Here is a 14,420-nt window from a genome sequence, read left to right on the forward strand (position 1 = left end):
TTGATAATAATTTTGATAAAAATTGTTTATACATAAATACATGAATACCTACATAGTATACATGCATACGTATTTGAAAAACGAAATTTTGATAATAGAAGAAACGAAATATCCTACATTTAAAGTATTACATCAAATTTATGGATAATGATTTCTTATTCTTCATAAGGGTCATCAAACGGGTCTTGAGCGTCTTCAAATAAGTCATTCTTTATAGATTTTGGAGAATCGTCAGAAACTGATGGAGTTTGGCGAATTTCTTGAAGTAATTTTTGAAGTTCTTCAGGGGAAGAGGTAGCAGCATCTTTAATTCTTGCAATTAAATCCACATCACTTTTGGGAAGACTGTTGATAATAGTGGCTTCAACTTCTGGTTTTTGAATATATATTTCTTGATAATGTTTAATTACTGCTTGTTCACTGGCTTGAGAAATCTTCATTTTATCCCACCATTTTGAGCGAAATTAACGATTAAGCCAAGGAGGAGAGGAATCCTTTGCTTCTTGATAATGAAAAGTCCAAGACATTATCCATGGAACTTTAAATATCATGGTGAATTGTAACATGTATTCAAATTCTGGAATTTGTTGAATAAACAATTCTTTAAATTTGAGATATCCAGCGTAAATTTCTTTTGGCAAACAATTTGGAAGAATACCCATATATTTGTACCAATTGATAAACCATCTTGGATATTCACAATTGAAGTTCAAATCAAAGAAGATAAACCATGAATGTGAATAATTTCGAATAAAGAATGCCTTAGTCCAAGCGTCTTGATAATCATAGTAAGAAAATCTGGGATAAGCAGGATAACTTATAAGAGGTATTTCAGAGTGAAGGTTTGGAACCCAACTTTCTGGAGAAATGATTTTGATAATATGAGCTTTGCTAAAAGCAATGTTTCCCTCTGTAGAGTTAGAACGATGAACAAAATTGACTGAACCAGATTCTTGCAGAATAGCTTGATAATATTCTCGGGTTTTATACGAATCAACATAAAAGGTTTTCCCTTGTCCAAAGAGATGATTTGTGAGAACATGAAAACCTTGGTGTAACTTATGGATTTGAAAATCTTCAAGAATTTGAACTCTTAGGAAATTTGGATTAAGAACATAAGGAGTTTTTGTAGAAGGGCTAGGAGTAACAGATTTTTGAGTTTGAGGAGTTATGGATTTTGCAAAAGGGCTTATTGTGTCGGTTGAAGTAACTTTTGGAGTAACAAGCTTTGACTGAAGGATATTAGAATAAAGTTGTGAATTCTTAGAAGTAGGAGTTAAAGGAGAAAAACGATTTTGATTTTGAAATGGAACTAGCTTTTGAGAGACTGGAACAAGATTTTGAGAGATTGGCTTCTTGTCATCATGTTTGGAAGAGGACGACGAACTCATTTTCCCTGCAACAATTCTCGAGAAAGAAAGTCAAGAAGCGAATTATTTTCTCCTTTTATAAATTCTATTTCGAAATCAAAGTTACCTAAGAGGGCTTGCCAACGAGCAAAAATTTGCTTGGAAATAATATTTTTTACATCTTTTTTCAAAATAGTTTTTGCAGATTGACAATCTATTCTTAATAAAAAACTTTTCATAAATAAATCATCTTCAAATTTCTTAATACATAAAACAATGCTTAAAATTTCTTTTTTGACAGTTGAATAGTTTTTTTGTGTATCATTCCATGCACCAGAATAATATCGAACCAATTGCTCTTCAGTTGAGTTAACAAATTTTTGTTTTAAAATTCCTTCGAATCCAATATCACTAGCATCGGTTTCAACTATGATTTTGGCATCGGGATGAGGTAAATTTAAACATGGCAAAGTAGGGACCTTTTGTTTTATATATTTAATTATATCTGTATGTTTTTGAGTCCATGGTTAAAGATTGTCTTTTAATCGATTATAAAGTGGTTTACATATGATCCCTAAATCTTTGAAAAAATCATGGATATAATTTAAGCATCCTAAAAATCTTTGAAGTTGCTTTTTATCTTTAATTTCATCAGGAAATTTAGTAGAAAATTGCAAGCTCCTTGTAATAGGTCTAATAGTGTTTTTGACAATATCATGTCCTAAAAAACAAATTTCATTTTTAAATAAATGCATTTTTGCTGCAGAGACAGCTAAACCATTTTGATAAATCAAGTCATGAAATTGATTTAAATGTTTAAAATGTTGATCAATTGATTTTGAAAAAATTAGGACATCGTCAATATAAGCAATAACAAAACTACTTATAGGAGTTATGATATCATTCATAATATTTTGGAATTCAGAAGGAGCATTTTTTAATCCAGAAGGCATTACATTCCATTCAAAATGCCCAAAGGGAACATTAAAACCAATTTTGTATTTATCTTCTTCATGAAGTTGTATTTGCCAAAATCTTGATTTCATATCAAACTTTGAAAATATTTTTGAATCATAAAGCTTTTTTAGCAAATTTCGTTTATTAGGAATAGGATAACGAATCCATTCTAAAACTTTGTTTAAAGGTTTATAATTGATAACTAATCTTGGTGATCCTCTTTCTAATTCTGCGGCATTCATGACATAAAATGCTGAACAAGACCATGGTGATTTAGAAGGTCTTATGAGTTTTTTATTTATTAAATCCTGAATTTCATTTTTACAATGACTTTCTAATTCATTATTCATGTGAATGGCTCTAGATTTTGAAGGAATATCCTTTTCATTAAAAAATTTTATATATGGTAGTTTTACAATATGTTGCTTTCTATTCCAAAAGGCATTAGGAATATTAGAACAAACATTTTTTTCAAATTTTAATTTTAAACCTGTTAATTTATTTTGAATATTATTATCATTTAATTGATTAGTTATTCGAACATTATTTATTTCGTTAATAAGATATTTGGCTTGTTGCGTTTTATAATTAAGGACATTAATCGTTGAATATAGAGGAGGTTCACAAAACTTAAATATAATTTCCTTTCCAAAGACATTGGTTCTTATACCATCATCATGAACCATAAAAGGATATAGTTTTGTAATGAAAGGTGTTCCTAGAATTAAAGGAGCAGAGAGATCTTTTATTAAAATTAGGTGAGTTTTATAACAGTAATTTTGGTCATTACAAATATGAACATCAGAAACTTTATAATTTACAATTAATTTTGTACCTCCGGCACCAGTAAGTCTAGATGTAGTTTTTTCATAAAATTATGTAGGAAAAATTCTTTCTTGAATACAATTCATATCAGCACCACTATCAATTAAAGCAGTTAAGTTGATTTTAAAATTATCCTTGACTAAAGTAATTTGAGTGTTCCATTTTTGAGAAACTTGATTATTTATAAGTTTACCAATAATTACATTTTCAATTTTATTTTCTTCTTCGTTATTAATTTCTATATTTTTGTTTTTAAAAGTAGAAGGTTTTTCCTTTTCTAAAATAAAAATTTTATTTTTTATTTCTTTTATTTCTTGTTTTACTATTTTTAATTCTTCTTGAAGTTCTTGCATAGAAATTGGTTTTGCTTCAGTAAATCTTTCGTATATATTTTTTAAATTAAAATTTTCATTATTAGCAGGAGTTATCTTATTAGTTTTATTAAGCATCTGTTTTATTAGCAATTCTTGGATATTTTTATCTTTTATAGAATCAAGAGAGTTTAAAAGATCTTTATCATCTTGTGAAAGAACATTAATGGAGCTACTAGTAATTACATTGATTAAATTGTTACGGTGACATTTACCAATACACTCGCAAATATCAGAATCTTCAGAACTTGAAGTAGTATTTTCGAGAATATTTAAATCATTTGTTTGAAAGTCAGAAATACTTTCATCGGAATCTGAATTAGTATTTAAAATAATTTTTCTTATTTGTTCTTTCAAGTCTTCAGAGGCATTTAACTCATTTATTTTTGTCTTAGCATAACAATTATTAGCTGTATGACCATTACGCCCACATTTATGACAAATAATAATATCTTTTGATTTTCTTTTAGATTTTTTATAATTTAGTCTATAAGGTTTTTTAGATTTTGAAGCGTAATCTTTGCCCTTTTTATAATTTTCTGGAAGATTATATTTCTTTTTCCTGAAATGTTTTGAAGATCTTTTCTTAAATACTTTAGATTTTGAAGTAGACGGACCATTCAAGGGCTGATAACCATATTGTTGGCAAAAATTTCCCAATTCATTTTTACTGTTAATTCTATCTTTTTTGAGTTTTTCTTTAAACCTAAGATCAGCACAAACTGCTAATCCCTCTTTATTAATATAGTTTATTAAATCTCCATAAGTTAAATTTTGATAAGGGATGGTATTATTAAAATTTTCTCTTAATTTTTGTCTAACTCTTTCCGCAAAGAGTTTTGGAAGGCCAGCAATAAAACGTTCTTTCCAATAGGACTCTTTACAATCAGGTCTTGAAAAAACTTTAACAAGATAATTATATTTATACCATCTAAAATCAGTAAGTTTTCTACAATGTAAATTCATTAAAATTTCTGAAGTTTTTTCTTGAAAAGTAGTAGGATCTCCTACAAAGTTTTTGATAATAGCAAAAATTAGAGTGTTAACCATATCATCTTCAAACGTTTGTATTTGTTGATTATTTTCTTGTTTTATAATAGTTTTCTTAGCAGATAAAATATAATCTTTTTCTTCTTGTGAAATATAGAAATCCCACCAGCCTTTAAGACTGCCAGTAAACCAGAAGTAATAATATTAACAATTTGGAGTTGAGTATTATTATGAGCTTTATAAGCATTAGCAGCCATAGTCATTTCTTGAACAATATTCATAATTTGATGTTCAGAATGGCCATCAATATTCCATTCATAAACAGAATTACCATCATATTGAGAACGATCAAATTGAAAAGTTCGTTCTTCAAGTTGAACATCTGGAAGAGAGGGTCTATTCCAATAATTTCTTATGGTTGGTTTTGAATTTTTTCCGAAAGTGCTTTGCTTTGATTGATGAATTTTATTAAGTTTTGAAAAGTCATTAGTGAGTTGATTAATGTCATCATTTGTATCAAATTGTTGAGCAAGAGTTTCAAAATTTGTTTCACTATTAATATCACTATTTTCAGATTCTTCATTCGTAAGAGTATTAATATTATTAGTGTTTGAGATATGAAGTTTTGAAAGTCTTTTTTCTAATTCGTTAATTAAATCTGTATTTCCTAGATTAAAATTACCATCGATTTGGCAAGGAACAAAACTTAAATTACTAGTGCTTGCCATATCATGCTTGTTAACGTTTTTATCTTTGAAAATTTTTTCTTCAATTTTAACAAAATGCTCGGTAATACTAGATAAGGTTTCATTTGCATAATTATTTTGGTAAATAATTTTTTGAAGACCCTTTTCAGTAGTTAATTGGTTTGGGGCTTGAACTAAAGGAGTTGCAATAAACATATTGTTAATAATAATTTCTCCTTTTGGTGGAAAATTAGCAATAATTTCTTTATTAGAAATAATATCTTTATATTTTTTCTCAAAAATAGGAGTGATAGAATCATTTTTAAATGGGTAATTTATTTTATGTTTTGGGGCATAAATTAATTCAAACCATTGAAAAAAAGGAGAATGAATTTTATTTGATAAAACATAATCTCCCCAAAAGCCTAAATGGAGAAATCTTAAGTAGTATGAAAAATTTTCTTCATGCCAAACTCTTTTTTTATGGTTATAATCTTTATAATATTCAATATCTTTTAAGTAATCAAAATCAACTTGATATTCTAAATTCGAGAAATTCATTTTAACAGGTTGTTTTTGTTAGGATTGAGGAAATATGCTTTATCGATTCTAAATTATGACTTCTTGATTTTTCATATTTTTTATGCCTATCTTTAGCCTAGAAATTTTTTCTATTTGTTTATTATATTTATTAGTATATGGAGGTATTTTGTATAAATTATAATTTTCATGAGTTATAGTTTGTTCTAAATGTTGAATGGTTTTGCATATATTAGAATTTATCTTCCAATGCCTTTTTAACATATTAGCCCAAAGCTTATTATTTTGTGAACAATTAATTTGTATTTTAGAACTCATAATTGTTGTTTAAAATTTTGAAGTTCATCAATAAAATCTGATTTAGTAGGACTAGGAAGACTATTTTCACTATTTTGATTATCTTGATATAATGGTTTGGGAATAGAATTAGTATAGTCAACAGTTTTTAGTTTTAAAGATCTCGACTTTAATAATGAAGATTTTGAAGAGCCTGTTTCTGTGATAAAAGAAGTTGATAATCTGGATGATGAAATATTTAAGGAAGAAAAATTTATATCTACAGAACCATCATTATATTCAATAATATTTGAGATTTGTTTTGAAGAGTCTAATGATTTTGGATCAATAACATTTTGTAAGTTCCAATTACATGATTGAGTTATATCAGACCATTTTAATCTTTTCGGTGTATGAACTTTGGTATGGTTAGTATTTGCTTCAAAAATAATTGTTTCATTTCTAGGACTTGATAAACGTGTTTTTGGTTCAAGTGTAGTTGTCATAGTTTTGTAACAAACACGATAAATTATTGCTAAAGGCTTTGTATCATCTTTAAATTCTAAATTTTTTGTTTCTATAGTTAAAACCAAAGTATCTAAAATATTTTTATCAAATAATCCTACAGAGAAATTTGGATAACAATTGAAATAAATAGGTCTGTTAGCAATATTCGTTTCAGCCATAGCTAAAATAGAATTTTGAAAATCTTTATGTCTCTTGTCTCTTAGAATAAGGAGAACAGGGGCATCTATTCCAATTCTAAATAGAGGCTTGATAGCAATTTGGACCAAACCGACATGTAAAAATTTATATTTCGTTCTATGCTCTAAAATAGATCGTGATGATAACAAATGTAAATTTTGTTGGTTTTGACCAATAGACAAAGTTTGTTCTGTCATTTTAATAGAATAACCTTGAAAATAATCAAAAGTTCATATTTTATATATTGTATTAATATTAGTTTTAGGTATTGTCCAATTATTCAAACTTTGTTCTATGTTATTAACGGTTTTTTCAATAGAATTTATTTGATTATCATCATTATCTTGTTCATTGTTGATATTTTTACCAGGAATATATATTTTTTAGATAGTATGTCTGAAAATTTACTCATATTTAATTAATTTTGTTTTAAAATTCTATAAGAAAACTTACTTGTTTTAATAATGGTGAGCAGAGGGGAACCATCCCGACGATGATTGTGGTCCGGCACTGCGACTTACGTCCTTATCTGCGCGCTTTACGCTAATCCAATATATATATATATATATATATATATATATATATATATATATATATATATATATATATATATATATGGGAGGGTTAATAAGAAAATGCAAATAATTTACGAAAAACGCGAAAACAAGAGAAAACTATGAGATTGTGCCACCCCAAATAATCGGTGATACATGAGAAATTGTTTCATATTAGCAAAACATGATTTTTGACATTTTTATTATGAAAACATGAATTTAACAGTGGTTAAGGACGTGAAAAAAAAAATAGTTGTTAAAACCGTCGTTAAATCTATATTATCATAACACAATCCAATGTAAACTTATTATCTTTAATTTATAGCTAATAAATTTAATCTTTATAGTACTTGTTTTTTTTTATAAAATAAAATATGTTTTCGTGTTTTCGTGTTTTCGCAAGATATTTATTTTTGTATTAACTTACTTGTGTGTGTGTGTGTGTATATATATATATATATATATATATATATATATATATATATATATATTATGTTTTTTTATGAATATATTAATGTTATATTTTCGGTCGTAATTAATTGACTGTAACTTTCTCATACGAATTTCGTTTTTATGTTCTTTATACTCATGGTTTCGTATTTGTATAATATAACTTTACTTTACATTACGTTGGCTAAAAAATAATATATTTTTACTTTATATCCACGATCTCGTATTTACTTATACTACAACTTTCCTTTATATCACTTTAACTGAAAAGTAATATATTTTTACTGTCATTTTAATAAACAGATAATAACGTTTTATAAATATTTAAAAGTGAAAACGAGATGTTACAAAATTGCTACTGAAAACCAAAAAATGTCACTAAAAGTCCCTTGGTAGCTAACACGCAAAAGAATGCCATTAAAAGTATTTAGTAACACTAATAGAAATTAATAGTTTATTAACATTAAGCTCCAAACCTCACATGAACATAAAAGCTCAAAACCTCCAAAAACTTCATAAAAACGTAATTTGAAATAATAACCTAAATTAATGATAAAATATCTTGATACAAACTACATAAAAATCAAATTACACAACTCAGTCAAATAAATACCAAATTCAAGGAGTTAGGGTTAGCAACAAACATCAATCATGGATATTGTTCTTGGGAGAATGAACAAGGGAGTGAATAAAACTTAGAAATTTCATTGCTCCATCGAGATTGTCTATAAGAGCATTAGCAGTGAACCACCTCCACTTGTAAATTTCCAATTTACTGTTGAAAAAATTATATATAGTGGTGTTGGTGATTTTAATGTCACCATGTCATTTTATGTAATTGGAACTAACATGTGAGCTAAGGGGCTTCATAATTTGTACTTTAATATATGTAGAAGTTTGTGCGAAATGCACGCATATATAAGATCGAATTAGAAGCTGGTTCGACGACAAATCGGGGGTCCGGGGGTTGCACCCCTGGACCCGGGGTTTCCAAAGGGGCGGCGCCCCTTTGGCGGGGTTTAGGGGCAGCGCCCCATGCGGGGTCCAAGGGACAGAGCCCCCGCTGACGGCCAACCCTAAGTCCTCATTAAAATCCAGATTTCCCTAACTTGCTTCCAAAGCAACCAATGACGGCCAACCCTAAGAGGCAAACCCTAATCTCGTTTATTATAAATAAATTGCTATTCTCTTTGAGAAGATACACACGAAAAATGATTAGCTCTCTTTTTCTTCAAATGAACATAGAATCCTTCTAACAATTTGGCTTATGATTTATGTGCCTAGATTCGTAAATGTCATCTTGGATTATCCTAGGTTAAATTTCTTGCAACACAGACATATGGTAGATATATTAGTGTGGAAAGTGTTCACACAATCCAAAGGGTATCCAGATCTCCAACATAAACCCTAATTCCTCCAACAAATTGTCTCTTGCTCATGTTCGTGGAAGTAGGTCTAATTTTGCAATCAATATGTATCATGGTTGTCAAGTTAAGATTTTATATAATAGCGTTTTCCGCTTTGCAATATTGTAATTGTAAGATTGAATTGAATCGTAAGATTCTACAAAAAACATTTTAAAACATAAAAATACATTTTTATCAATTTGTTAACCATTCGGTTAACAATAGATAGTTTAAAACATTAAAAAAAATGTATCCAATACATTATTTAACAATAAACAATTCAAATGGGTATTCTATGTAGTTAGTCCAACAAAAAAATATTAGAAACTAAAAAAAATAGTAATGATCATGCCATCATGCTTTAGGTTGTTAGGTGTAGGCAACGCCCACATACACTTTTAGGAGAAAAAAGAAGTAAACGGCGTTTTTAGGATGTTGTGGTGGTAAATAGGAGGTAAAGGGCAAGGTCTATAACATGCAAAACGGTGAAGGGGGCGGTGTTTGTGCCCTCATAACGCAAAATGACCTGGTGGACGTTGTTCATACCTAACAATCTTAATATATTTTGGTATAAAAAGATATTTATAATTTTACTACATTTGCTAAATGTGTCTAAAAAACACAATGTTGGTAAATGTTACTTTGGATTATAATACGATAATACAAAACCCGGCAATTTAGTATCTCAAGTTTTATGTGTGAATGGTAAAGTGATATTTTCTAGTGTTGGGACCGCCATCACAATCAAAAAGGTTTGAAAGTGTTGTGCTAGAGGAATCACACAAATGTTGAACTAGCATATACTCTTTTTTTTTTAAATACATTTATATTAAAACATGCTCATTTGAAGGTGGTTCACCGTTTTGGTGAAAACATGGAAACATCTTGTCTTGCAGGAATCTGTTGTCTTGCCAAATAAGTGATTGCAAAATAGCACTCGTTAGAGTTACCTAAATAACATTTTCATGCCAAAAAACAATTATTCATCGAGATTTAGAGTATAAAATCCTTATATTCGCTTGAGTAAATTTTCATCTTATTTTTACTAGGCCTATAAATTATTGATAGTCGACACAGACAATTCTTTTTCATTTCATACTACATCAACCACAACCACCAAAAAAACTTTTAAATCATTTACAAAACTTACAGGTTGTATTTATCAAACACTTCAATATCAACAAAAAAACTACAACTTTGCTAACATTTTCACTAAAAGAGAGCAAATTGTATGTGATTGACATTTCATTAGCCCTACAAAGCTTATCCAGTATCATTCCCATGTAACAAAAGCAGACTCATTAAAATCAAAAGCAAATGAGCAAAATGTATGTGATTGACATTTCATTAGCTCTACAAAGCTTATCCAGTATCATTCTCATGTGTAACAAAAGCAGACTAATTAAAATCAAATGCAAATGAGCAAAATCCAAACATACAAAAATAAAACATGAATCTAGTACAAAGTTGAATTCATAATCAAGGGTACATAAAAGCATATGATAATAACCAATTCAAAAATGAGCTCATATTACAGTGATCAGAATATAACTCTCAAGTACGGACAGGTGGTGGTCCACCTGCTCCACCAGCACGGGGTGCTTGACCTTGACCTGGCTTGGGAAGATCATCCTGTAAACCAAAAAGTTAATATAAAATTAGATATCTTAATTCTTAAACTTCAATTAAATGTATTAGAATATGACAAAAATAAATCAAAATATGTTACAAGATTGTAATGAAAGTGAATAAAAAAGTAGATGACATACCCTTGGGCGAGTGAATCTCTTTGGGGGCTCACGGTTTCTCCTATCAACTCTTGATCGAACCCTAACAACCTTTGAGTGAATTGCACAAGACACACAGTATTGCATTTTTACATACAATTTGGGAAGTGTGTATTCTGAAAAAAAAAAACAAAGATCAGAATCATTATTCTCATTATAGTTATAAGTATATAAAAAATAAAATATAATACACTTACGCTCAAAAGCACAAGCTTCTTGAACATCCCTAACAGCAGCCTGCTCAACTATGTTCCTCACAAGAAATCTCTTGATAGCTTTGTCCTGATATATCATATACTCGGTAAGAAAAGAGATCCAGGATTTGATAGTTTATATCATGAATCACAATTGTAGATGCAACCCAAGCATATGAAAAAACAGATAGAAGAATTCAATGATATGAGGTTAAATCGAAGTCTTCAAACTCAGATTCGGTCTTTAACCTAGTAATCATAATAACTTCTATCTGGCGTCAATTACAAACCGATGCATTACAGAATCATGATTTGAATCTAATATAACAAACAGAATGATCGAAATTATCGATTCGACAATAAGTAATTTCAATGCATATGTGATAGAGATCTAACAACAGTGACAGATTCTCGAAAGATCGGAATTACCTTGGGACAGCATTTACCACAGTTAGAGCAACGAATGAACTTGACGTGACCACGGCCGTGCTTATTGCGTCCACCATTCCTTCTCTTGAAAGTCTGCGGGGACAAAAGATTGTGTTAAACGGAATTCATACGACAGATCAACGTATAGCGAAATCGGAATCGACGAACAAACCATTTTGTGAGAATCCCCCTCGCGCAGATCTTCTGCTTCTGCTGCGCTGCTCCGATGGCTGGCTCTAGGGTTTTGATCAAATGGAATAGTTTTGATATTTTTAGAGTCTTCGGCCCATGGGCCATGAATTTACGAATGAACCCAAATAAACGTGACGTTTCATCTTTTGCTGCTGGCCCGTTTTATGATGCAACGACGGACAATGAGTAAATGCAAATTTGGTCCCCTTCAAAAAAAAATAAATAAATAAATAAATAAAAATAAATAAATAAATATGTTATTGTATGCATAAATTAGATCAATCAAATATTTAATTTTTAAAAGAAAATAATTAACATTAATTTGATATCCATTAAATAAAAAGGGCTTCACATTTAAAGATAACGGACGAGTAATGGTATATGTGTATATTTGTCATCTCTATTAAAATAGGAAACTGACTCTATTTATCAAAATTCTCGCATAATCCATATAACTTCGCATGAACCCAGATTCTACTACCCTCTGTATCAGAACACAAAATCAAAGTATATCTTTTGTAATCAACCAAAAAAGCGGTAGATTCTGTTGTATTTTTAATATAAAGTGATCGATTTTTGAAGATTGTTCACAAAAATTGCATTGTGATCGTTCGAAGTAAAAGAAATTGCAGTATAATGAGGAATACAAGGACGACTTCTTTCAAATCGAAATTTAAGAACACACAAGAAATGGTTTTGAATCTATATGAAGACGATGATGATTTTGTTGCTCCGCCTATATGTAATGTTTATTTTTAGCTTTTTTTTTAAGGTAATCGTTTGAATACACAACATTCTTTTGGAATGTTTGAACAGTGAAGTATATGCATGTGGTTTTTTAGTTAAAAGGGAGTATTTTTTTTATTAGGGTTTTCTGAAATTGAGGATTTACAATCCGGTTAAAATTTTGGATTTTACAGATATGCTAGTGTTGTTTTTCAAAAAAAAAGTTTGTGATTGTTTATTTTGTTTTGTGTTTTAAAAGCATAAAAAGATGTTGTTTCTGTTTTTTTTTTTTTTGCAATATGTTGTCGTTTTTGTGGTATAAGTATGTCAGGAGGATATGAAATGTTTAAAAGCGTAAAAAGAGTTGTATGTTTGTTTGTGAAGTTCATGTGAAATGCATTCTTCCAGAATATGAAATGTTTAAAATGCTTGTATGTGCTTGTTGTTGTGGTATTTTAGGGTGTGAAAGTGTTATTTGTTTTTGAAAATTTTTTTAGTATTTTGAGTTATGTTTTTAAAAACATGCATGAATCTTTCAAGTGCTTGATGTTATGATAGAATTTTTGAAGATATTGTTGTGTTGTTTTTTTTTTTTGGGTTTTTTTGAAATATAAAATGTTTTTTATTTGTAGTTTTATTCCTATGATTTTGACAGTTTACTTTATTTGTATGTACTATAAGGAAATGTGTTAAATTCTTAAAGAATGTGAACATAAGAAGTGTATATAGGGGTTATATAGATTGGAGTGTGACTGGTTAATCTGGGGATTGCTATTAAGTATTTGTATATGTTTTTATTACTGTGATTGTTGTTGATTCAGTTTATTTGTATTAACTATTTGACTTTAATTCTCATAGAAACATTATACGTATTTGTGTTGCATTCTTACATAATGAAAACATAAAAAGTATTGATAGTGGTTATAGATATTGAAGTATGGGTGGTTACTTTGAAAACTATTATAATTCTCATAGAATCATTGTAAGGAAATGTGTTTATATTCTTAAAGAATTGTAACATAAGAAGTGTATATAGGGGTTATATAGATTGGAGTGTGACTGGTTAATCTGGGGATTGCTATTAAGTAACCGTATATGTTTTTTATTATTGTGATTTTTGTTGATTTAGTTTATTTGTATTAACTATCTGGCTTTAATTCTCATAGAAACAAATTATGTATTTGTGTTTCATTCTTACATAATGAAAACATAAAAAGTATTGATAGTGGTTATAGATATTGAAGTATGGTTGGTTACTTTGAAAACTATTATTAATCGACTTTAATCATTTGTTTCATTAGTTGTTGCAAAACCTGATCCATAGCCAATTAATGTTGATACTACAAGCCAAACAAATGTGAAAAAGACCTATTGTACCAGATCAACACCCGTGAAAGAGAATATCAGTACTCAACCTACATGTAGATTTTTTTTTGGTTCATGAAGAAAAATAACAATAATTCTAGAACATGTTGATAGCCAATATGTATCTTTTGTTACTTAATGAAGCAGAAGGTGTCGAAAGTGAACCAATTGATATTAATATTGTTGGATCAAGCAAAACAAAGAAACAGAGGAAAAAAAACTTCAAGATCAGAACATGAAAAGAACAATGTAGATTATGGGAAATCAGGTAAGATCATAAGTGCTTGTAATTAATGGAAAGAACAATGTAGATTTTGGGAAATCAGGTAAGATCATAAGTGCTTGTAATTAATGATTTTTACTATATAATTATGAGATAGCTAGTATCAAATTAAGTATTGTATTATAGTTCAAGTACCATTTGTTTCTAGGTATACAATATAATTATGATATGGCTAATATAAAATTTAGTATTTTATTCAAGTTGTAGTAGACGATGAGTAATTATGTTTGTGTGATTCAACAGATGTTAACAAAGATAAAGAAGACACAATAACAAGTTGCAGCACAAGTGTAGGAAGGATGAAAAGGAAATGTTCTGCGAGAAATACACCTGTT

The 14,420-nt window shown here is 28.9% G+C and overlaps 1 protein-coding gene across 1 annotated transcript; it reads right to left on the reverse strand.

Moving 5' to 3' along the window:
- Positions 1 to 10,528: 10,528 nt before the first annotated feature.
- LOC111878771 (40S ribosomal protein S26-1) lies at positions 10,529 to 11,838 on the reverse strand. Its single transcript, XM_023875275.3, has 5 exons — positions 11,692 to 11,838; positions 11,520 to 11,612; positions 11,094 to 11,178; positions 10,879 to 11,012; positions 10,529 to 10,741 (listed from the first exon to the last, which is right to left on the reverse strand). The coding sequence occupies exons 1-5, from the start codon at positions 11,692 to 11,694 to the stop codon at positions 10,664 to 10,666; spliced, it is 393 nt and encodes a 130-aa protein (XP_023731043.1). The 5' UTR covers positions 11,695 to 11,838; the 3' UTR covers positions 10,529 to 10,663.
- Between the last annotated feature and the right edge of the window lie 2,582 nt (positions 11,839 to 14,420).

Source organism: Lactuca sativa, chromosome 5, assembly GCF_002870075.4.
Source record: "Lactuca sativa cultivar Salinas chromosome 5, Lsat_Salinas_v11, whole genome shotgun sequence".
Classification (NCBI taxonomy): domain Eukaryota; kingdom Viridiplantae; phylum Streptophyta; class Magnoliopsida; order Asterales; family Asteraceae; genus Lactuca; species Lactuca sativa.

Coding starts and splice junctions, on each gene's coding strand:
- LOC111878771 (XM_023875275.3), bottom strand. Junction 11,013..11,093: donor AGAAGCTTGTGCTTTTGAGC/GTAAGTGTATTA, acceptor TTTTTTTTTCAG/AATACACACTTCCCAAATTG. Junction 10,742..10,878: donor AGAGATTCACTCGCCCAAGG/GTATGTCATCTA, acceptor TTTGGTTTACAG/GATGATCTTCCCAAGCCAGG.